Source organism: Phalacrocorax carbo, chromosome 1 (assembly GCF_963921805.1).
Source record: "Phalacrocorax carbo chromosome 1, bPhaCar2.1, whole genome shotgun sequence".
Classification (NCBI taxonomy): domain Eukaryota; kingdom Metazoa; phylum Chordata; class Aves; order Suliformes; family Phalacrocoracidae; genus Phalacrocorax; species Phalacrocorax carbo.
The window spans coordinates 198,658,217-198,682,628 of NC_087513.1; the positions used below are offsets into that span (position 1 = coordinate 198,658,217).

General features: G+C 34.9%; 1 protein-coding gene across 8 annotated transcripts in view; it reads left to right on the forward strand.

The window, feature by feature from the left end:
• The window catches only part of PSPC1 (paraspeckle component 1), a 67,179-nt gene that overhangs the window by 17,342 nt on the left and 25,425 nt on the right, over nucleotides 1-24,412 (forward strand). The window contains exons 7-8 of one of the 8 annotated variants that reach the window (XR_010371205.1): nucleotides 533-1,981; nucleotides 3,532-8,795. The exons of 4 other annotated variants lie outside the window; for them this stretch is intronic. Coding sequence is in view for 2 of the 4 variants with exons in the window: in XM_064441218.1 (XP_064297288.1) it covers nucleotides 16,909-16,966; nucleotides 21,167-21,336 (228 nt within the window). In the remaining 2 variants the exon portion in view is untranslated. Of the gene's footprint in view, nucleotides 1-532; nucleotides 1,982-3,531; nucleotides 8,796-16,908; nucleotides 16,967-21,166; nucleotides 21,337-24,412 lie in introns of those variants that run through there. 3 more of the 8 variants (XM_064441218.1, XR_010371202.1, XM_064441221.1) reach the window with 3 other exon arrangements.

A 24,412-nucleotide genomic window follows, 5' to 3' on the forward strand; every position in this document is an offset into this window, starting at 1 on the left:
ACTGCTGGTTTCCCAGCTACTTTCTGATTTTGTGTTTTGTGGAAGAAATAGCTATTTTATGTTATACTGTAATATTTTCTGTAGGTTTGGGAAGAATATATTATGTATGTCCTAAGAGAAATTAGAAAATAAGATTTCCTTTTCTCAGCAGGACGTGCTTTTTCCCCATTCTCTGCCCCTTAGTGTTTTTAGTAAAGATGGGAAGGAAGCAAAATTGTTCCTTTGTTACAAACAGCTGTCAGTTAATTTTGCTGATTGTGTTTTGAGAAACTTTCAGCAGAAAACAATCATTTATTTACATATGTGCTCACATTGTGAAAGACAACTCCTTTCAATATGTCTTGTATTTGGGGTGATGAAGATCAAGAATTCAAAACTCAATGTCCTTTAGTGTGTTCCCATGTATTATTAAACATAGTTTGTAAAATAGTACGTAACTATTTTCTGATGTAATTTAGAAATAGCACTTACTGATTGTAACTTCTGTAGTGCCAAATACAAATTTTCATTTCATCTTAATATCTTCACGTAGCATATCTGGAGTGGCCTGGCTTTCTGACCCTATAAGCTACCTGTTGAAACCCTCTTGTGACTGATCTCTGAGACCCATGCTGCTCACTGCAGAGTGCTGCAGGAAGGGGAAGCTGGGGAGCGAACTCAGGCTTGCAATGGGAGTAGCTCCCTCAGATTCCATTACTGTTAGGAGATTGTGGCCTAAACCTTACAGCTTGGGGTGCTGGGAAACTAGATAATGTTGGCCACAGCAACCTTTGCTGGTTTTCTTCTTGCAACTGTCTTGAGATAATGTTACTTAGCCTCTGTGCTTGAATTGCTTGCCACAGTTTGGACATCCTCGTGCTTATCTGCATCTTTAAATTCCAAAGTCTGTGTGAATAGAAACTCTTCGAGTCGGTGGGCTGGACATGGCAAAAAAAAGTGGTGTAAGAAAGGAAGAGGAATGGTTCAAATGGAAAGCACTTCAACCACTATGCATATTTTTTTGTGACTTTCATATGGTGAAATTTTTCGGGGGGGGGAGAAGGTAAAGGTGCAAGACTGCTTTGGAAAGAGTGTAGCTTTCACACTGAGTTGCATTAGTGGAATTGTGTGTTAATCTGTAACTAATACACTAATATTTAGTTGTGCAGGACAACACTACCAAAAGTGTTAGAAGTTATAAAAAGGAATATATAATACATGTGGGTTTTTTAATATCATGTGAAGTTGAAGTGGCATATACAAGAATTAAAAAAGTGTTCTCTAGTCTTCAGACTATTCTTTAGTATTCTGGTCATGTGTTCACTTATGTTTTACTTCTAATGTCCTTTCAACTTTAAAAGGGGAAGAATTGAAGCAAAATCAGAAGTGGTGTATTTACTTTCTTTAGCAACTGTTTCTAATAAGGGCAGTTATGTAACTCGCATGGCCTATTATTTCATAGGTGTTCATTATAACATGTCTTTAGATACATGTACTTAAGCTGTATAGTGTGAATGGGAGTTCGAAAAGCTTTTCAGATTTGCAGCAGAGAAGAATTGTAAACCATTTCTGGAGATTGCAAAATGATAGATCAAATCTTTTTTTCAATTTAGTAGAATTTCTTATACAACTTATTTTTTTATTTATTCTTACTAACACTTGTTTATTGTGAACAGACTCCATCTGGTAGTTACTTCTAATCTCAGATTACCATTGTATGTACAGAGGAAAGTTATTCTCTTTTACGAGTTTAAAACTTGCCTCTTGGTGAGAATTGCATTTTATGATAATGGTGGATAGTTTTTACCATATCAGGTCTTGATAAACTTTTTTGGCATAACCCTTATAACACACTGAAGTCTTCTGCCAATGATGTATTTAGAAGGAAAATAACAATTGTGTCTAATCCTTGTTTTTGTTTCTTAAAAGCTTTGAAAAGTAAGCTTCCTTCACTTATATCCTATCCCTTTTTACTGTTCAGTATAAAAGGAGGACATAAATGGTAAGTGCAATGACAACCAGAATTGGAACCTCTCGCTTAAGGCTGCAGTATTAGCATTGAAGTTTCTTTCTATATCTTTTCCCTAACTGTTAAACTTTGATTTTTCAGTCTGTCTGCTTTTGAAAAATGCCTTGTAATCAAGTTTAATGCGGTTAGCAGTTACTCAGTTTAGTTGCAGATGGTAAAAATATTTTGTGGGGATTTCTCTTCCTGAGGCATTCTTGTGCATGGTGAAGTTGTAGGTTAAAAATTTAATTGCATTGATTGTTAATCTAATGGACAGCCTAGTGATACATAAACAATTTATTAGTCTAGTTGTGTGATCTGTAGTAGATAAGTTATTGATAAATACTTTCACATTGGTTAGGGTTTTCCCCTTGCTTTCTAAAAGTTGGTTAGTTGAAATCTGCTTTTACCACTCAAGATGTATGCATAGTAACTTCATCACAGCTTAATCAGGAAACTTGTTTTCCTGTAATATTTTGCTAATTTTTATTTTGCATAATATTTCTTGCTAAAGGAGGAGCTTGCTGGTGGTGATTGGAAGCAATGTTTTATTCTTCAGCAGCACAAATATTTTTAAAAAAGTAGTACTTCAAAGTGCTAATAATACATCAATTATTCAAACAGTGCAGTGGTTGCTACCCTATTGTGAATGGCTTACATAGATTTACAATGTTAAATCTCCATCAGAGCCTTTTTGCTAAATAATTCCAGTTCCAGGAGCTACTTTTATTCATGTCACTAACTTAGAAGAGTAAAAAGAGAGTGATTTGGGTTTAATATATTAAAATAGTTTTCATGTGTCTACAAAAGAGACCAAAATATGTAGGAGTTGTAGTCTTTTTATGGTGCACAGATTTAATTCTGTAGTAATATTGCAAAATAGTGTCAGGTGGGTATTGTACTTAATGAAACAATAGCTTGCGATACTGGCCAACAGCTTAAGCTCTTCTAACTGATGGCTTAAAGAGGGAGTGGAGGTTTTTTGGTACCTGTGTCCTTTTCCCTCCAGGGAAAGTCCCCTTTTTTCAGGTGTAACTTGCATTTGTAAGGAACTGTAAATTGTTTTGACTTCTGAATGCTTACTGTTCTTTCATGTAAGATGTATATTAAATAATTTTATCTCCTAGCCTTTTCAAAAATTATTTCTAGATGTTGTTTTGCTTTCCTTTAATTTTTCTTACACAGAAGCTCTGCTGCTCGAGTGTGTTGTGTAAGTATCAGCATAGTGGCAGCCTCTAAAGCAGTGGAGATTGCCTCAACAGCAGAGATTGTAGTGGACTTGGATGAAAAGGTGTAAGATGAGAGCAAGGGAGTAAAAAAAGCACATCCCAAAACAAGAACAAGGTTCATAGCTTCAGCAATGCCAGAAACCTGATTAAAAAAACCAAACGAACCCCCCCCCCAGTAAAAAAACCAACAAACCCCCAAAACATTCAGTCTTTGTTCCAAGAGTTTTGTCCTCCTTTAGAGTGGTTTATAAATGTAGCTTCCATTTCTTTATTATTTTGAGCCTATGAAAGTCTATCTTCTGCATTCACTTGCAGGTTAAGTAATGGACTTTTTTGAAAGAAGACTATCAGATTTCCTTGGACTTCGGTAGTTCAGAAGTAGTTTTTTGCACTTCTTGGCTCTGCAGTGAATAGAACAGCATGGGGCTCAAAAGCCCCAGTAATGTAAGAAATATGAATTTTCACTAAGTGCAGAATTCTTTGCTACCTTATTCAAAACTAAACTAAGCTAAGGCAGATTTCCAATAATAAATAAATAAAAATTTCCAAGGATCTTTTCAAATTTGATCTGCTTTCTACTAATAATAAATTTTGATTATTTTTATCTTGATAGCCTAGTGTACTTAATGAAGCTTATGGTGGTGAAGTTTTGTGAGGTTGTATGAATCTAGTGTCTGTTTCTTACCAAACTGCTATAAAGCTAAGCTGATTTATAAAAGCTCTTTTGTAGACTTTGGTTGGGAGAGATGAATTACCTCCTTATTGCAATCCAGCATATGTGTTCATGGAAGAAGTAGTTCATGTTTGTCACTTTAAAAGGCTTGTAAGGTAAAAGTGGCTTGGAGAAAGGCAGGTCATTAAATGTAGAACTGAAAAAGAGAGAGGGGGGAAAAAAACCCAAGTAAACAAACAAACAAACAAAAACCACAAAAAACCCACCACAAAGTAACCAACCAAACAGAAAAATCCAACCAACCTGCCAAAACATTCCTGCTTTCTTGGCAGTGGTTTTACTTCAGTGATCAGTTTTTTTTCCCTGTGCATAAAGCAACATAGGCTAGGCCTTTGAGCAAGCAGTTTATAAATATGCAATTTGTGTTTTTGTGGATGGTCTTAGTTTTGGCAGTAGCACTACATTTTTTTTTAATTATTTTTGCAGGATTGCAGTGATATGTAGACAGATAATTGAATCTATCATTTCTTTTGGTCCTCAAGGATTTAGATACTAAATTTGGTGCGTTAGGCAAGAATAATATTTCCTTAACAGGCCTTAAAATATTAACAGTGCATTATTTCCAGAAACTACTAAATTATCCTCAGCCCTTAATTACACTGCCAGATATCAAAACTATTTTAGCTGTCATATCTGTTTTTGTTAGGAAAAGACATTGCATAAATATCAATGCAGAACTTCAGCCATCTTTTTGTAGCACGTTATGTATTTGTATATAAGTATTTATTTCATGATGATTTTAGGATGGTTCATAATTGACTTTCTAGATTGTTTTTATGTATATCAAGGATGCTACTAAGGTAATTTTTCGGTAATGAAGCAAATAATCATTGCAATGTTACGTTTAATTTATAACTATATTTCAGTGTGTGTGTGAACTATGAATATTTAGGGTAATGTGATAAGTTTTCCTTGTGTTAAATTATATATATTTAGGAGACTAAAATCTTTCACTCTGTTGCCATCATCTTCTAATGTTTGCATAAAATGCTTTAGAACCTAATAATATTTACTTCATGTGAACTTGCAAACACAACAAGTGACCACTCATAAAGAATTTTTCTCCCTTAATGTGCTGTCAAAAGTACATAAATTTCTAGTATGAATTTAGGTGTTGCAGTACTTGTAAGCATTCCCAGGTTTGTTCTCTTCTACGGTACTGGACAAGGAATTTTTGTTTGTGTTTTTTAGGTTTTTCTGGTTTTGCTCATAACGTAATTTTCTTTCAGTAAGACTAATGGATCAAGAAACTAAACAAACACTTTTCTAAAGGTACTTCATATACAATGGCAAAATGACATCAGCTTTGCCAGTCTGTGTTTCATGAGCCCTTGGGTTTAGCAGATGCCATTTTTGTTCAATTATTAATGGAAACATTTCCACTGCATCTGTGTGCTTGTTTATAGAATGCTCTGTATACTTTGCCCCTCCGATTTTATGGATTTTTACAGATAAAAGTGGAGAAACCCCCCCCAAACCACAAACAAGCCCTGTTACAGAGCAGGTGTAATAAGTCTGTATTCCATATCTTTAATATAATTTCTGAGAATTGTTAAAATAAGCCTACTTACCTAAATTTCCTCAAATACTGAGTTCTTCATTTTTCCATCTTCTGACAAGTAAGAATAAGGCTTTTATAAATAATTTAGAAAAATCCTTTGTTAATGTAATTGTTTGATAAATGCCCGGCGTATTTTGAAGAAGCTAAAATTAATGCTTGCATTAATAATTTTCATTTTTTCTTCTTCAGCTACTGGATTTAAGTTTGACTTGGAGTTTGTACATGTATTTACCCAGACTAAGAAGAAATTAACTTTCAGTTTCAGTTGTCTACTTGATGGCTCTTTTGGACTTATCCACCTGTCTAAATCCTGAGATCTTACCTGGTGGCACTGAGACTTGCAGCCAAAATAAGTTCCCCTGGTTAGAAAAGTTTTGGGGTCTGTGTTTAAAGAAAGACTAAAACACGCAGGAAGCAATAAGTGAGTCTGTAGAAGTAGTATTTTTGATGTGAGGAAACCTGTTAATGGATCTGTTAATTAGTGTGAGGAAAGCTTATTTATAGATCTGGTTTTGCTCTGAAGAGGCAGTACCTTCTGAGTAGGTTTTTTTTCTTAGTGTGAGCAGTAAACCTCTCACCTTTTGCTTAGCCTCTAACATTTTGCTTCAGTAACTCAGAGCAGAAAGTTTTAATAGTGGTAATGCAGTAAAATGAGACATAGAAATTAACTTGTTGTAGTGAGGTTGCCTGTTGTCTGATACCAGGCTAAATGCTCTTTTTAATTAAAATATTTAGGGTTTTTCTTGTTAATGTTTCACAAGCCTTCTTTTGTAGTATAGGCGTCAAGCAGGTTTATCTCATTACCAGAGCTAATGCTTGTTTTTGGTTATTAAATCTTCCATGAGTAATATGGAATTTCAATCCGATATTTGTCTTCCATCAAGTTTTTTCTTTAGGTTCTACTTTAATTTTCCAGAGACTAGGTTTTATTGTTTGATGAATTAGCATTTTTAGGAAGTAGTGTTTTTTGGAAAGAAGAGATGAGTTTCAGTAGAGCTGTTTTGTAACTGTTCAGATGGAGAGTTTAATATCTTCCTTAATGGAAACTAACACTTGAAGAGTCAAATATATTTAAGAGTTACCATTTAAAGATGTTTTTCCTGAACGTTATCACAGAATCATAGAATAGTTTGGGTTGGAAGGGACCTTTAGAGGTCATCTAGTCCAACCCTCCTGCGGTGAGCACGGGCATCTTCAACTAGGTCAGGTTGCTCAGAGCCCCGTCCAACCTGACCCTGAATGTTTCCAGGGGTAGGGCATCTACTGCCTCTCTGGGCAACCTGTGCCAGTGTTTCACCACCCTCATTGTGAAAAATGTCTTCGTTATATCTAGTCTAAATCTACCCTCCTTTATTTTAAAACCATTACGCCTTGTCCTGTCCCAACAGGCCCTGCTAAATAGTCTGTCCCTATTATGATTTCCTACAGTGTCTATTGGTTCACTAATCTAGGCTTAGTGTTGTATAGGATGAAAAAGTATTTGTATTAGTTTAGTTTTGTACATGGCATGAAGCATACTGCTTTTACTAGTGTTGCGGAATGCAGTTTTGTTGATATATTTGTGGCAGGTTAACTGGTGTCTCTTCTAAATGTATTAATACAAAAGATCGGAAAAACACAATATAATGTCAGAATTAGGTTCTTCAGGCTTTGTTTCTCTTCTGCATATAATGCTGGATTTTATAATCCTTTTGATTTACTTATGGAACCTTTGTGTTAGTTCCCCCTGCCCTTTCTGAATTACTAAACATTTGTTTATCTGTAGGGGAACTTGTATGTTCTTTAGGTAGGAACCAGCTATTCTTGTTTGTTCCTATTCATTGTGATGCCTATTGTGTCCCTAACGTGATTCTGACCTTTGGGTCTATAGTACATACATAAAATAGTAGATGCTGTGGCTTAAGAGTTAAGAGTGGACTTAGGTCAGGCGATTTAACTTGAAGGCAATTTTTCTTAATCCGTTTGGATTTGTTCAGATGACCAGTTTCTTAAACTTCTGATTAAAATACTAGAATTGCCTGCTATAATGTATATTGTTTTCCTCAGAACTCTGTGTAATGAAATAAGTGTCTGTCTTCATTCAAGTCTGCCTCATCTTGCTCCTGTTTCACAGTAAATGGTCTCCAGGTTGTATAAAAGTACTAGCTGGAAAATTACGGAGAGCTAGAAAACTATGGAGCCTGGTTTCATGCTAGGAAGTTTCACTGATGCTTCTTTATTAATGTTTTGTGTGTGTGCCAGAACTTTGTTGGGGAAATCTTAAACATTGAACTACTCTCATTGTAAGCAATATTCATAACATGTATAAAAGACTGCATATGTTTGTTAGAAATTTCTCCTACAGGACCTCTTTGTAGCTATGAAAAACTTTGGCTTTCATCTTCCTTTTGGCAAATACTTGCATATTCTAATCACTTGGTAACTCGGATCAGTTATAGGGTAGCAACTACAATTGGACCTCTTCTTTTTCTTACAGTTCAGTCAGCAGATGTAACATCATCTTGGTGAGAAAAAAACTGTTAATGCAAAAGCCTGTGTGTACTGTGGCTATAACTACTAGTGCTGCTTTTAAAGTGTTTTTAAGCTGATTTTGCAGTGTTACATTTGACATTCCAATTAAGAAAGCAGGTTTTTACATAAACATGATCTAGGATATTCTTGGCTGCTTATTTTTTCTTCTAAGTAAATATTGACACTCAGTTCATCTTATCCTTGATCTTGCAGGTGGGGAAAATTGTTGTTTTGAATCAGTCCAGTGCCCCCTCTGTTTTAATATTTGCCTAGATTTGTTTCTTGTGCAAAGAAAACTTAACATTTGGGAAATCTAAAATGCAGCATTGTTTTAGAACACCCACTTTTCAGTTAAATATTTTAGTGTATTTCTGCCTGATGGTACAGTTAGCCCAGACTTTGTTACCAGCTAAACAGCCCTTCAGCTCCATACACGCCAGGGTGAATTGTGGAGTGCATCTTAAATAATTTGCAACTTGTTCTGTGAAAATAAGGTATCCTCCATGCTCCCATGGATGTCTGTTTTGATAATTGCCTACTTTCATGCCACTTCTTTAGCTAAAATAAAACCAGAATAATTCTAAGCTGCAGCATAGAAGTCTCTAATAGGCCTTTGAAGATGTGATTATATTGTGAATGTAATGTAATTACATTACATATATCAATTGTGAACTTGGTGATATGCTGGATATTGCTTTCAGAGAGTAGTTTTGCAGGTGAGTAAACATTTAAATGTGTTAAATTGATTACAAATAAATATTTGCATTATGTTCAGCTGTTGAACTGTATTTGTTTTTAATTTCTTTACTGTCATTCAAAAAATGAAGCTAATAGAAATAGGTGAAGTGTTTTTTTATGAATCGGTTCCATGGATCTAAAGTGGCTCTTAACTCCGATGGAACCAAATTAATTGACAGAATGTTGTAATGAGGAAGTTGCTACCAAGAGAGTTAATATCTATATATATCTCTTCCTTTTTTTTTTAAACCCCCCCCCCCCAGGATTTCCAGATCTCTTAAAGTGGTTACCTTCTCTAAGCACCTTCGTTTTGTGAAAAATTATTTTTGAATTTTACTTTAAAATATTTGAAGAGCAGAATTTTACCTTCATTGTGTTAGTTGTTAGATTGAGGAGAAATTTTGGCAGACTTTCTCTATTCCTGTTTGCTCTCATATGGTCAGCAGCCTGGTGTTTGGGGGCAGGGTGTGTATAATCTGTCTTTGCTGTTATGCCTTTAGAGAGTACTTCATCTCTATAGCCATAGACAGTGAAGGTAGGATGGTGGGATTTTCCTCTACCTGAACAGATGACAAAGATGATTGAATAAAGGCATGGAATTAAAATTTTTGGATTTTATTCCTAGCTACTGTTTCTATGCAGTTTGTTTGGGGCCAGATTTTGCCTTCTGTATACATTAATTTTTTGGCTGGTGAATAACATTTTCCACAGGCTGTAAGAACATGAGGAACCGTTTTAGTTTTATTCTGTAGATATTGTATATACAATATTTGACTGTATTATAACAAATGGAAGTGGGAGAGGTGGGGAAAAAACCTTTGGAAGTAATGATATATTGATGCAGTATTGAACTTTAGAGAAGCAGCAAGTAACTGCAAGATAAAATAATGGAGAAAAGACAAATCTCAATACGGAGCAAAGTTCTGTAATCAACAGAGTAGGTTCTACGATAAATCTTGGCTTATGTTAGACTATATTCTTTTTTGTTAAGGAGTTAGATTGTCATTTGTATTTTTGGCCTGTAATATAGCATTCTGAAAGTATGAGTTCTGTGTAAAATGAAGCTGCAGTAGCTTAAATGATAAAAGGTCTTTAAAAAGCACAAGATTTTTCATAGAAAGATATTTATTTGTGCTTTTACTCAAGTATTTGAGTTTTTTAGATATTTTCTGTATAAGATTGCAATTCTCAAGTTTAGTGTCTAAGGTCACTAGATAATAACATTCAGAAGAATCTCCATAGGCTTGTAGACAACTTCTGTAGTAGTGATGCCAGTTTTTAATATTGAAGATGGGTGAATATCTCTGCATCCAAATCAGTGATTGGATTCTCAGTTGTCTCCATGAAGAAGTAGCTACTCAGGAAATTCTTTAAAAAATTTTTGTACTCTTACCTTTTCTGGCTCAGACAGTAAGTATTCTTTTGTTCACTTATTCTGAGATGAAATCCACTAATGATGATTAACCTTTTTTCCACAAAATTTTGAATTTCGTTTGTCTTTTCTAGCTTCTTTGCGTTATTGCTGTAGTTCAGAGCAGTGGTTATTTTCTGCTTCTCATGACATAGGAGTGAGGAAATGTCTTCACTGTGTAACAGTTGCAAGCGTTTTGGACTGTGTTCCTCATCTTGTTTACTTTCTACCCCAAACTTAAATTTTGGAAAAAAAATATATTTTTGACAGTATTTTAACAGTTTACTGAGAGTGACTCTCTACTGCAGACAGTTGTCACTCTAAGGTGTTGGCCATTTTAGATTGACTTTTTCTTGAAAGAACTTCAGCCGGCTCTTAACTTACCTTCTCACATCAGTGTTTTTCTACAAATTTTTTTACTTTTATCTTTGCTAATTTTGAAGTACTAGCTGAAACATATTTCCAGGCTGGAACAAGCCCAGTGTGCCATATGGAGGGTGAGGAATAGCAGGAATGTTTGGGAGTCTTTTGTTGTGAAAAATAAATTTACTTTCCTCTTTCTGTGGTGGTGTTTTGGTCCACATTTTATAAAACGAAACCATTTTGTGATCCTGTTTTACTTTTTAATTGTGTAAGTATATACTCCTAGCCTACAGGATGTCACAGGTTTGCTTTCTTAGAGGTGGAATTAACTAGGACATGGATTAACTAGGATTTGGATTTTTTTTTTTTTAAAAAAGGACACCTGAAATGTAAGTAAAATCTTGTAGGTAAGAGAATGGTTCTTCTGCATCACATAGGAAAGAACTCGTGGACTGCTGTGTCTTATAAACAGCAGTCCTATTTGGAAAGTATGAAATACAATCTTTTTTTGCCAAGACGCAAGAACAGCAAGTATGTTAATGTACAGAGCTGTACTTTGACTTAAAAAAGGAAAACTTAAAATCTTACAAGTCATGTTGAAACTAGGCTTAAGTGAAAAAGATTACTTGCAGCAGTATCTTTTGAGAGTAATAGTAATGTAATAATCATTCTTGAATGTTTTTAATGCTTGTAATCGTATTGCATTACTAACACCTTGCAGCTGCTATACATGACGGTCTTTTTGAGTGCTAACGCATACAATGAGATTTACATTATAGTGTTTGTAACATACATTTTTTTGGGCAACAGCTATAATTGTTACTGCCATTGGGAATGTTTTTCCAACTTATAGCATTGACTGGAATATACGTATCTGCATATATTTTGTGCAGTGTGTATTCCTGGTTTTACTGATGTGATAGGTTTTTTAGTGTATAGCTTTTTTTAATGGTATAACTTAGTGAGTCATCTCCATCAACTCTTCATGACTTGAGTCACCAAGGAGGAGATTAGCTTTAACTGTCTGCTCTAGCCCTGTTAGAATGGTTTTTCCTCAAAGACCAAGTCCTGTTGACAGCTCTTAAACATGATAATTCTTTTCATTAGACTTCCTATTTAAAAATAGGACTGTGTAGTTTCCTGTATAGCTACATTTGCTTTAGTTGTTATCTAGTTCAGTGTATTTGCTTGTGTCATTTTGTGTGAGGCAAGAGACCTTACCTTTTTTCAAACTCCTGGATGGGAGTTTCTAGACTTCTTGAGTAGTTTCGGCTGGAAGAGATTTCTGGAATGATCTAGTATGACGCCCAGCCCAGAGGAGCAATTAGCTCTGAATTTGCTGTGCTCAGGAACACATAGAAATCTTGGATTTTGAAAAAAGATCCGTATTTTTCATTTAAAAGTATTTACTTTTTTTCTACATGTGTTGGAATAAAATGAACTGTTTTGGGATATTGTAACTTTCAGATCTTACATCTAGATCTTAATTGATGGATAAACCAAAGAGGGAAAGGTGGCAAGAGGGGTGGGTGAAAGAGAAGGCTTTTATTACTTGAACTCGTTGCTAGCAGCTTAACTTCCAGTGAGCTAGTCATTGGATTGAAATAGTGGAATATTCTGAGGAAGAGACAAATAATGCACAATCAAAAGTATCCCCCAAATTCCAGTTTTGACTGTCAAACTAGCAGTTTTAACCAGTTGTATGATTTATGTCTTTATAGGCATCTTTCAGTATATTACAATTTTGTGTAAGGTTTAAGGGACTTATGCCTCCTGTAGAGGCCTTTGGGAGCAATTTCTATTTTCTAGGAAGAACTTAGTGAAATAAACCACTTGAAAGGGAGTAATGAATTCTAGTAATAGGTACAGAAATGTCTTACTAGTAACAGATACCGAAACGTATTACCTCTTCTGGCAAATAGGAAGTCTGCTAGAGAGTAGAATTCAGTTTCCATGTTAATGAAAACAGGTGAGAATCAACAGCACTGTTAATTACATTTTGCTCTACACATGCAACCTAGATAAAGTGCCAGTTAAGTTGCTGATCTTAATATGCAAATTTAAGTTTATGGGGTAAGTGTTCTTTTTTGATAAGGCATTTTTTTGATGGTGTGTCTAAGCATTGTTTTGGTCACCATTCCTTAGCTGAAAGGTGAGTGAATAGACATACGTTAATTGCGATCTCCTAGCCACAAACACTTGAAGAAAACGGTATGATCTGTTGCCTTAATATTTCTGTTGGTATCTTGCTTTTTGCATTTCTAAAATATTCCATTCCATATTTATTAAAAATTTTGGACAGTATTGTTACCATGAATAGTGCATCATTTAGAGGCAAGATTTTTAATTTTCTTCAGGCTGCTGCAAGTGCAAGGCCTGTTTCCGGGGGCAAAAAAGTAGTAGTGGTTTGTCAGTTTAAAAAAAGAAAAAAAAAAAGAAAAAAAAAACCAAACAAAAACCCCCCAGTTTTTAACTACTCGTATTTTTATTTTCAGTGTGATAAGGGAGCTGCATCTGATACATTCTCCTGTATAAATTCTTAGGCATGTTTTCAAAACAGTTTCATGGTTTTATAGAGTGAATTTAAAAATATACTAATATATTTAAAGAAAACAGAAGAATCATCTTGGCAGTTCTGTGTATATTTAGACTACTGGTAGCAATGGTGACTGAGGTGTAAGAATGTTGTGTGTGATATACCTCAAATGCTCAAGAAATCTTTTTTCTAATACTTGTAAAAAGGGAGCATCCATACAATATTAAATGTACAATATGTATGTAATTTGAAAACTGGGTGTATTCAGTATTTTTGTATAGATCTACTTTTTACGGACGACATCAAAAGGAGTTGGAGTTGTGAGGACATAGCATTTTTAATGCTTGCATCTAAAGTGATTAGCAAGTATGATGCTGTGGTTGCCATCACAGCAGTTTTTTCTAAAAGCAGATTACTCAGATGAATCAGACCTTCTTGAGGTTTGTTTGCATTAGTGAGTTCTGAAATATTTTACAGAATCCTGTGAGAGAAGGTATTTGGAAAGCTTTCTTTTGAATTGTGTGAAGAATTACCCTTTTACAATAGGATGTTATTATTTGTTTGCTTCCCTTTGTTTTTTTCATTTTGGGTTTTTTAATCTTTCCAAAGCTCAAATTACACGTTACTACACATTCTTTGTGTCTTACTTTTCCCCCCATAATTGCATATCATCCACTTTTACTGTTCTCTTCCAGTTTAAGTTGCTTTCCCAGGTACCGGGTGACTTCAGATGGTCTTAATCTCCTCTGTAGATATTTTAATAGTAAAAGTTTAGCCCTTCTCTCTTGCTACTCAGTTTTAACTTGCTGTATGGGTGGCTTCAGGGAAAGGGCTGAAGCAGGCTACTACTCAACAGAAGAATGAGCAGTTGTGCAGTGAAGAAGAGCAAGCTCTGAGAAGATAATGCTATCATTGCTATGTTCTGCAAAGGGCTTGAATATCCAAGAATGAAGCTGTCAGGTGGGCTGGAATATTAACCAGTGCTGGTTTGGCTATTCTAATTGCCTGTTGGTAGTCCGTTGTTGTATTTTAGGCAAAACCCATGGAATAGTTGACCTGACTTACCTGCAATAACTTGTTTATGCTCCCATAGTAATTAGCTGTCTAGGATATGATTCGTGTGGGATAGGACTGAATTTTTGTTATCATCTGGACTTCTGCGAATGCAGATTTTGACAAATTAAGTACATGTTATAGTTAATATGTCAAGCATTTAGTTACATTAATGATATATGCTCAGTTAACATTTGAAATCGAGTATTTTCTCTGATAGGGGATATATCTTAAATTTTCTAATTCCCTGTTAACCGTATAGAAGAATTCCCCGTGCTGAAAATTCAAAAGAAAACGAGAAGTTGTGAACATGCAACAGTAGGAATAATAATAATTCTTGTAGGCATGTTGTTAGATTAACAGGCAGCAGAGATGATAGGGCACATTTATGAATCCTGAGTCTGTAGCTGAAATTTTTTTTGTTGTTTTTTTTTTTTTTTAATATGGTAATAATTCAACTCTAAAGTTAAAGCTACAAAATGGCAAATAATTGCATCATGGTTTTTGTTACAAAGGTTAGACTAGACTAAAAGCCATAAAAATTACAGGTTCTACCCCTCTCTTGTTGTACTTGTTAACTGAAGACTGGTAGCATTTCAAGCTGAGAAAAAACTGGTTTATTGTGAACGAGGAAGTATAGTGTGCTTTTTAAAAAAAGTGTGTGGTGTAGCTTGCCAATAGTTCTATCCTTTGCAAAGAAAACGAGTGAAGTTCTAGTAACTACTGCAGCTTTATAGCTCTGTATTTAACATCCTTATCTACCTGGTACTGTACTCAACCCTGCCTTATGGCACATTTCACATTTAAAAAAAAAACCCACCAGCTGGCAGTTGAACCTGAGATGCATCAAGTAAGTATGTGCAGTAATTAAAAATTTGGTACTTTCGCTTGTAGCTAAAGAGTATCTCACCACTGTGGCGTGTCCTGTTTTCACGCATGCACATCTGCAAGCATGTGTGCACACATAGTCTGATTGATGTGAACTGATAGCCGTGGTGCTTTTCTCCCACATTGGGCTAGGGGTTGACATTAGGGATGATATACCACTTTTCCTTCCTCTTCTTTATGTCAGGGCTGCGGTATAAAACAGACTAATGTCAACAAGGTTGTATGCTGATTTTGTGACAAATTCATTGGTATCGATTTGTTGGTACGATTGATCTTAATGGGGCTGCTGATTTTACTTAATATGTCAGTTGACATCACTGTCTGACAAAGTAGTTGCGTGTTCTGTAACAAAGGTTTAATGGGGGCTCTAGGGTCAGAAGAAGAGGCCCTTCTTAGTGTTCATCAACAGCGTTTCATAGCTGGACCCTAAAACTGCCTTTGTCTTTTAGTTACGAGGCCTTACTTTTCCTTTCCACACTAAGCCATAGTCTTTTGAAAATAGCGTATAATCATCTTACATTAAGTTCATTTTCTAGGTTAATATGGGTTACTACAAAGTTATTGACCTGAGAGCTGTTTGTCATCTATCTTATGATGATTTCGAATACCAGGATATTTTTGCAAAACTGTTGGCTCTGTTCTGTCAAATGTTGGTGTCTGCTGCTTCAAGTGTGTGAAGATACAAGATTCATGTTTGGCATCCCAAATGTGATTGAACAAGAGAGTTTTGTGAAACCATAAAAGTACTATGAATGTATTTTGATTTGATTAATATTTCAGTTTAAAGATTGCTTTTAGCAAGACTGATTCAGTTGCCTAGTACATGGAATTGTTTTCAAAGTGCACCTGAGCTTATACTCTTAAATCATAAGTGGAATGATTTCAGAATCAGGTAAATTCTTTTGCATATGCTTGTTCTCAACATACGTGTGTTCGCTCCAGAGTGGAATATACGTTAACATTCTTGCAGAAAATTAATGAGAAAAAGTTTTTGGGGTAACTTTCATTAGTTTTCATTTTGAACTGTGAATTTGTTTGTTTTATCCTTTTGATGTAAACAGTAATACTAAAATCCCTTGGAATTATCTGTGATCTGTTTCCCCTAAGTGATGATTTTTGCCACTCTGGGTACCTTCTCTTGAGTATTGCTTCACAGCAGGCCGTGGTTCATGATCAGTAATGTCAGAACTCTGTTGGTGTTGGATTACTGAGCATTAGTTCAATCTGTATCAATTTGGTGTGTTTGTCTATTTAGTATAAATGCATGTTACTTAGTTTGTTGACATTCTTATGCTGGTTTCAAAAGGTCGTTCGTTATCTGAACTGATATCACAATAGCATGATATAATTTATCAGAAAATGTACCACCACCAAGTTAAGTCAAAACTATTTGAACGAAGATGAACTGGCAGATTGAGTTTATATACCATAATGTAACACATCAGAGCTTGATTTCCAGTCAACACAAGCATTTTTGAGTCATGAAGCTGGATTGACTGTATTATTGAACCACGGCCTTTAGGCAATACTGTAATAAGACCTCTTTATTTACAGTTAAAATGTAAATATACTGCTGTTTATTAATGAAAAATGGTGAGTGAAGATGGATTCATTTGCAGTTGATCACATAACTATTTGGGAACTTGACTGCTGCATCTGATAAATTAAACTTATGATATTTAACCTTTAGCATTATGTAAAAATGTACAGCGTTGCTATATTGAACTTATTCCCTTTGATTTTATAAAAACGGGAGTATAGTTAACTTCATTCCTCGTACATTTTTGTGATTAACAGAAACTTTTGAAACTTGAAAATTTTTATTTTCATGGAGTAAATGGGAATGTTTTAAGTTCTAAGAATGATAGGTTGATCATGAAAACTATGTTTACTTTCAGAGAGAACAGGAAATGAGAATGGGTGATATGGGTCCTCGTGGAGCAATAAACATGGGAGGTAGGGATCTGAAGGAAAAAGGCTTCTGTAATGTAAAATTTCTTTTTCTTTGGGACTGTACATGTTACTCAAGCACTATTAATTAGTGAAAACTACTAGTATAAAGGAGTAAACAGTGTTAGGAAATAAAAAAATCTCACATTTTGCTTCCAAACAGCTAGTTTTTTTCCACAATCTGTATCTTTATTTTACTGCTTTGACTACCTGTGGGAGAAAAATATGATGTGCAAGTTAAGAGGAAAAAAAAGGCAGGGAAAGATGATGCTCTAGAAGTTATTTGATCTTGAGAGGAGTTTTCTGTTCAGAAAGTATTTGGCATTCTTTTTGAGGGACTGCCTATTCAGAAAAGTTGGGACTGTAATTGCATGCAGTGAAATGATGTAGAGCTTTTAAATTTTTAAGTTCTTGTTGACATACCTGACAAATGATTAATGAATGTTGTGGTTGGTGTTCTACTAATTTATTGCAAGTCTGCATTGGCAAATATTCCCAGTTCACTTTTGTGACTTAAAATATTGTCACTGCTAGAAACTCTTACTGTGAAGTCTAGAAAAGTACATTCTTAATAATTAGCACTTGCTCATATATATAGACTGAAACAGTTTGAAATCTTACTTAACCAGAATATCTGCTTTTAAACAAGACTGAAACTGAAAATGTGTCTTAAAAAAAAATCTTACTAAACTATATTAACTGTCAGTATATATCTCTTGGAAGCTTCCTGATGTTCACTGAAAATAAAGATAATTTTAAGAAAAGTTAATACTATTTTTGCATATTTTAAATGTGAAAGTACATTGAAAACTTAGTAAACATTGTTGCTTTTGTTAACCTTTTGAGTAATGTGAATCTATAGACTAATGAATCTGCTTGGTCCAGGTTTTAAAATACATTATTCATAATTTCCTTGCATTTATTAATTGAGGCACATTTATAGCTGCAGAATAGAAATAGGCTTTTTATTTCAGTGAAGATGAAAAGCTTTAAAAAGAATTCTAAAGGAAGACATTGTGAAAGAATTTACAAATAGTAACCTGAAGCATAAATTGTCACTAATTTTTTACTTTAGTTGTATTTTTGTATGTTATTGCAGTCTACTTGAAAATTTCATTTAATTAGGAGACTCTGTAAATATTGATACTGTGGTAACTACTAATGCCAGTTGTCCAGATCCACAAGATACACTTATATAGAATTTGAAATGTGTATTTATAGCAATTGGTTCACAGCTCTTTTCTTCTCAGGTTTTAATGCTTAACAATGATCATCATAATCTTTGTAAGCTTTGTGCTATAACTTTTGATTTTAAACTTGATAGGAATGCTTTTAAAAATAAATTGGTAGTTCCAAAACAGGTCATGATAAAAGTGAACTAGAATTTTAAAAAGGGAGAAATACCCATAGCAAATAGTTAAAGATGGTGTTTGTTTCCACAGTATCTGGATTTTAGGTTGGCTCACTGTAGAGATTTTTTTCTCCAGCTCATTAACAACCTTACCACTACAACAACAAAAAAACTTGACCCCAGAAACCTGCAGTAGACCTTTAAATAGTAGACCTTTAATTGTTGATCTTAGCATTCTTTCTCAACATTTCTGTTGAATTGTAACTTTATTTTTAACTGGCCTTTACCTGTGCTATTTGTGACTTTTCATCATGTGGGACAGCCTGATGGAAATACCTTCATGATAGTGTTATTAGAAAGCAAGGTAACTCTGTGACAGAATTTAGTAGCATTGGGCTGACTTGTGTACAACTACTCGTTTTTACGTTGCTTTCTGTGGCAAACAAGTTCTGAGAGAATCTGTATGCCTCACCATAGCACTTAACTGGATTTGTAGTGCTAGGTGCAGCTGATAAACTTTTCAATATGGGGAGAGGAAAAAGGCCTTTCTGGGAACTATCTCTGCATTGATGAGGATTATTGACTGTGGCTTGTTGCCAGCTGTGCCAGACCTTGGTAAGTGCAGTTTGGACACTTAGAGTGTACTTTTTCAGCCCTCCAGATTGCAGAAAAAGACTTTTAGTTTCTGTGCATTGTGGCATGAACACTGGTGACTGCTTTCCATCTGTTGCTGAACCTGTGATTTAACTGCTAACATCAGTGTCTGACCAAAAAGAATGGGCAGTCAAGTGGTTAGCTCTTAGGGTTTGCTTTGGAACTAGGAGGACCTCTGAGGTATAGCTAAAATGGTGTAGTAGCCTCTTGATGAAACTGTGCAAAGCCCACTCTCCTTGCATTACATTCCGCAGTTGTCCTCATATCAGAGCTGACTCTGCTTTAAACTGGCTTAATAATACAGAGTTTTGATAGTATAGGTCACTATATGTCACCCTGGAAGCAATACAGGTGCATTTGTATGATATGGATGGAGGATAAGAACTTTGCAGTTGAAGGGTAATGGAAGGCTACCTGAGTGTGGCCAGCTGGCTAAGTTCAGTTATGCTGATAAGCAAGCCACTAACAAATAATTGAGCACTGACTACTTCTAGTTAATGATGCTACTACTAGCACTAAGCACTGCCATTATGATAGTCCTGCAGAGTACTTCTAGCCTCTGAAAATACAGATTTCTCCTTATACTGGCAGTTTAGACTTCCCAGTTTTCTTCCATATTTAATCAGTGAATGTATCATGCTAAAAACAGTTTTAGGGCATATTCAACTGTAATTCTCTTGAATTCTAGCACAATCTTCTACCTGCTACATGAACTGATTGGCTTGTGGGTAGGTAAGAAGATCCAACTTGCACAGACCTTCATTTTGGCTTGGTGTCATAGTGAGAGGTCTTGGGAGTTCCTCATTACTAAGTTCAAATGCTTTTCAAAATTACAGGATTTTTCTCTATGGCTTCTAATAAACTTGTGAAGCATTGTACGTGTGCTACTGTGTTGCATGGGTTGTTCATGCAAAGCAGCTTGCAGTTGGCATAATGTATATGATCAAGTCCAGGTCTGCAATTTTAGCAGCAATATCGTGGATGCAGTGGTTGCGCTGACTGCTGTGATATGTGTACTCAGGGCAGGTTATAAAGATGCAAATTTGCATACCTGCATATAGTCCTAGTACTCTGTGTGTGCTAAATGCCCTGCTTACAGTGATGCACATTTATGTATTCATTACCAAAGAAGTTAGTTGTGATGAGAGGTTGATTTTTGAAATAACAAGTTTTTTTTAGTCTAGCAACGTGTCAGATTTCTTGATATTCTTGTATTTTGTCATGACTTAAAACATAGGCTAGATTCCAAAGGCATCTCTTCTTCCATTGTCAAATTTTGGATACACCCATTTAACTGAAACGGGTCGATTGTTATTGTGGGGGGAAAAAACCTGCATCACCCCCAGTTTTAAATTTGATGATGATGATAATAGCAGGCATAAATGATATATATATATAAAACCACTTTTTTTTCCTTATAACAACCTGAGAAAACGTTATGAAGGCAGTTTTTCCTAACTGTTGAATATATTAGTGGATACTGGCAGAGTGGTGTTTCGTACCTCAAGATTATAGCTAAATGATCTCCTCAGAACATGTCTTTAAGCTTTTCTTCGTCTTACTGTGAATAAGAATTTTGGGGGAGACTGTTCTGTCCCTTTCAATTCTAACAAAACTTCCCTTAGTTTTCTGGTACTTCTACTGTAATAAATTACATTTAAATACAAGATTTATTTATGCCATATTACAAATAATTTATTTTAAAGTTGAGTACCATCTTTGGTGTTGCTTTCAGATGTTAGACTAATATACTGTAACACTATGTACAGTTAATATAATATTGGTAGAACAGTTCTTGCAAATGTATATTTAACACGTTATGATCCCTAAAGAGCCAAGTTGCCTTATAGCTGCCAATTACTGCAAAATCACTTGAGATTTTTGCTAATTTGTGAGGTGTATACTGCAGGTATATCCTATATGAACACTTCAATTCCTGCACAGAAATGGTACAGCAATATTTAGCTGTAAAGTTCAGGATTTTCAAATACATGAGGCAGATTGTCATGCAGAATAATAGGGATTAATGAAAATCTGTTTAAAAGCAGATGACTGAGATAAATGTACAGTCTCAAAGAATAATCTTTTTTATTTCAAGTATTGGAAGTCTTGTACATTTGGCTTTTTAAATATTGTAAATTGTTTGTTTATTCTTGTAAAATTCAGATAGGACAGCTCTAAGTATAGATTGTTTTGCATAGATGCGTTTAGCCCAGCACCTGCTGGTAACCAAGGCCCTCCTCCAATGATGGGTATGAATATGAACAACAGAGGAACTTTACCTGGCCCTGCAATGGGTCCTGGTCCTTCCATGGGACCAGAAGGAGCTGCAAATATGGGAACACCAATGATGCCAGATAATGGAACAGTGGTAACGTATCACAAATTTAATTACTTTGAATAGCTGTCATGTCTCATGGCCCATTTTTGTTACCAAAGATATTTTCACACTGAGTAAGAACTTGTTATGTGTTTTGAATCTGTTAAAAGTAATTGGTAAAACTTCTTCATGCAAATAATTAACAACACAGACAGGAAATCTTTATGTGATATTACTGTGAAAATCCTACTTCCCTTAAGAATGGGGTGAGTTCTTTGATCAGTAATCAGACTTTAAATTGAGGTTGGAATATACAGCACTTGCAGCAGAACTTTTGCGTGTATGACCTGTCATGAAAAACTCGTAAGGAAATCACTTCTGTGAAATGAAGAAGGAACAGCATACAAGACTAATCTGCAAATTTAGTAATTTCTAGGTATTAGCTTATGTCGTATTTTTGACGAACAGTTAAATGTTGGAAGCTATGTAGTGTGAAGATATCTTTGTGTAAACTATTTAATTTTTTTAAAGCAGCTTTAGTGTTTTTTCTAACAGTGTTGAAAGCATGAGATTATGACAGTAATTATGCACTTAGAAAAGTATGCGAGCAGCTATTAGGGATAACTGTCATATCAACACAAGGAAAATAATATTGCCCAGTTGCCAAGGGTAGTAGGGAATGTCATGTATACATCTGGAATTTTTTATCAGGAGCAGATAAGCTATTGGGATGCAGTTAAATAACTAGCCATTTTTGTTCTCATAGCCAGTCACTTTTCCTAGCTGTAATGTCTTATGTAGAAAAACAACTATATAATTTTTAATTGTGATTTTTGCCTATTTTTCAGTGTTCTGTAAATAAACATTTGAGATGTTCTAGTGGTGATGTGATGTAAAGGAGTATGTAGTATAAACAGTGATTCCATTAGAGTTTTATTGGAACGCAGAAGCATTTTGTAGCTCTATTTTTTATATATGCTTTCTCAACAGCATTCATCTGTGATTGAGCAATCTATATAATGAAGTTTGGAGAAAACCCTTTGTTCCTTAGAGGAAAAAGATTTTGACTGAGCACAAAATATGTAATGAGTCTCTCCTTTACCAGTTGAAGGAGAGTATCTCATTTCACATCAGAGAGGCCAGCTCATTTTATCGGATGTATCATTCCTCACAAAGTGTAGGGATGCCTTTCACAAAATACTGTTCTCAGAGATGCTTTTACTGGAGACCAGTGTGTTACTGGTCACCTCTGGAACATTCTCTTGTGATTATAAGGACACTGAAAAAGAGTTGTAAGGAAAAGAACATGATATTGTAAATAATGGTATCCATCTCAAATTGTTGTTTTTCTACCAGAAGTCATTTCAGGTATGGAAATGTAGGGAGTATACTGACACTTCGAAATGCATGTTTTAAAAATATTTTGGTGTTTACTTCCATTTTCTTCTGCATGCTACTGAAGGACAAATTAGATGCTGGTGTGGGTTTTTTTGTTGGTTTTTTTTAGGTTTTTGTTTTACTTACAAGGTTTTTAAATTGGGGGACAGGCCCCTGTGGGAAGGTATAGCCATGTTGTATTTTTGCTGCTGTTGGAAAGGCACTTTAAAGATCCTTTGAGGGCTGTCTACTAAAACACTAAGAGTTAATTTCAGTTTCTGCTGAGAAAAATAGAGGATATGCTTTACAGACCAGAAATGCAGTTTTCATTTTTTAAATTGGATGGCTTCTGAAGACTTCTAGGGGAGACTTAGAGCAATCACTTTTTGTGTCAGTGCAGTCTTCTGAAATATAGATTATCTTTGAACATAACATTTTAAAAATAGCTTATCCCCCCCATACTTTAGCTAGGTTTTAACATTTTTTTTAAAAAGGTTTAATTACTGCAGCTTTCTTGCTAGCTGGAGAGTGGTCCTTGTTGGAAAGAGGACTTGACTTGACTTTTTGTCCAAGAGTCAAATGGTAAAACTTATCAGAGTATGTGATAAGCTATTTGTTGAAATTCATATCCATTGCTGACAAGCTGGCAGGAGTGAAAGATAATTTTTCAACAATTTTTAACCAGTGTTGCAGATTTTAAGGTACTTTGGGGCAGTAGTAGATCTTTATGCAGCTGTTGAAGTAAGTTTTTTCTTATTCAATGTCAAATTAAAAAAAAATGCACATACAATAATCTAATTTTTATATAGATAAAGTGCTGTTTAAAAATAATACATATATGAATTAGCAGACTTTAGAACTGTTGAGCTTTACCACTGTTACCTGAGTTAGACTTTCAGAAGAACTCTTCTGATTCAGGCATATAAAGTAAGTGACAATCTTGAATGTTCTTGTCAAACTCTGAATCCCTGGGCAGTTAATGTAGATCTCTGTACAAAAGGAATTTCTTCTGAAAGCCTAACTGTCCTCAGCAGGTGAATGATGAGTTATTTCAAGAATTGATTATACCTTATATCTATGCTTTTTAATGGTTTGTGTTACGTTGAGTTAATGTTTTACATTTCATCATGTGGGGTTCTGTTTTTAAATACTTGCATAAATACTTAACTATAAGTGCTCAGATGCATGTTTTCTGTTTTAGGTCTTAATTGCTATATCCAAATAAATCTGAGTAAGCACGTATACCTTTATTAATATTAGGCACAGAACTAAGAAAAATGTGGAACATTAACTGGATTTGCATCTTACTGATATTTCAGGTTAAGCTTGAAACCGATATATCACCTTTTTTTAAGCTAAGCATAGTCCAGTTATGCATTTTATCACTAGTTGTGTCAGTTTATTTGGACTGGATTTAAAGTCTAAAGATTCCTGAAGTGCTATACAAAAGGCTGAATCCAAGTAGTATGGACTGAAATACGTTCTATCCACAGATATGTGCGTATATAAGTCTTCAGGTTATATTACTATTCAAATAATAAATCTGCAGTCTCTAGAAATACGAAAGGTGATCCTTTTTTTTCCTAGTTTGATGATGTTTCTGTGTCTAACTTACTTAAGGGAGAAGCATTGTAGGTTGTTATGTAGGGCAGAATAGGGCTCAGGTATAAAATTGTTTGCTGTCTCTTCTGTTACATAGAGAATATGTATTGCTTCAGATGTACTTGAAAGGGTAAATTTACATTCAGCA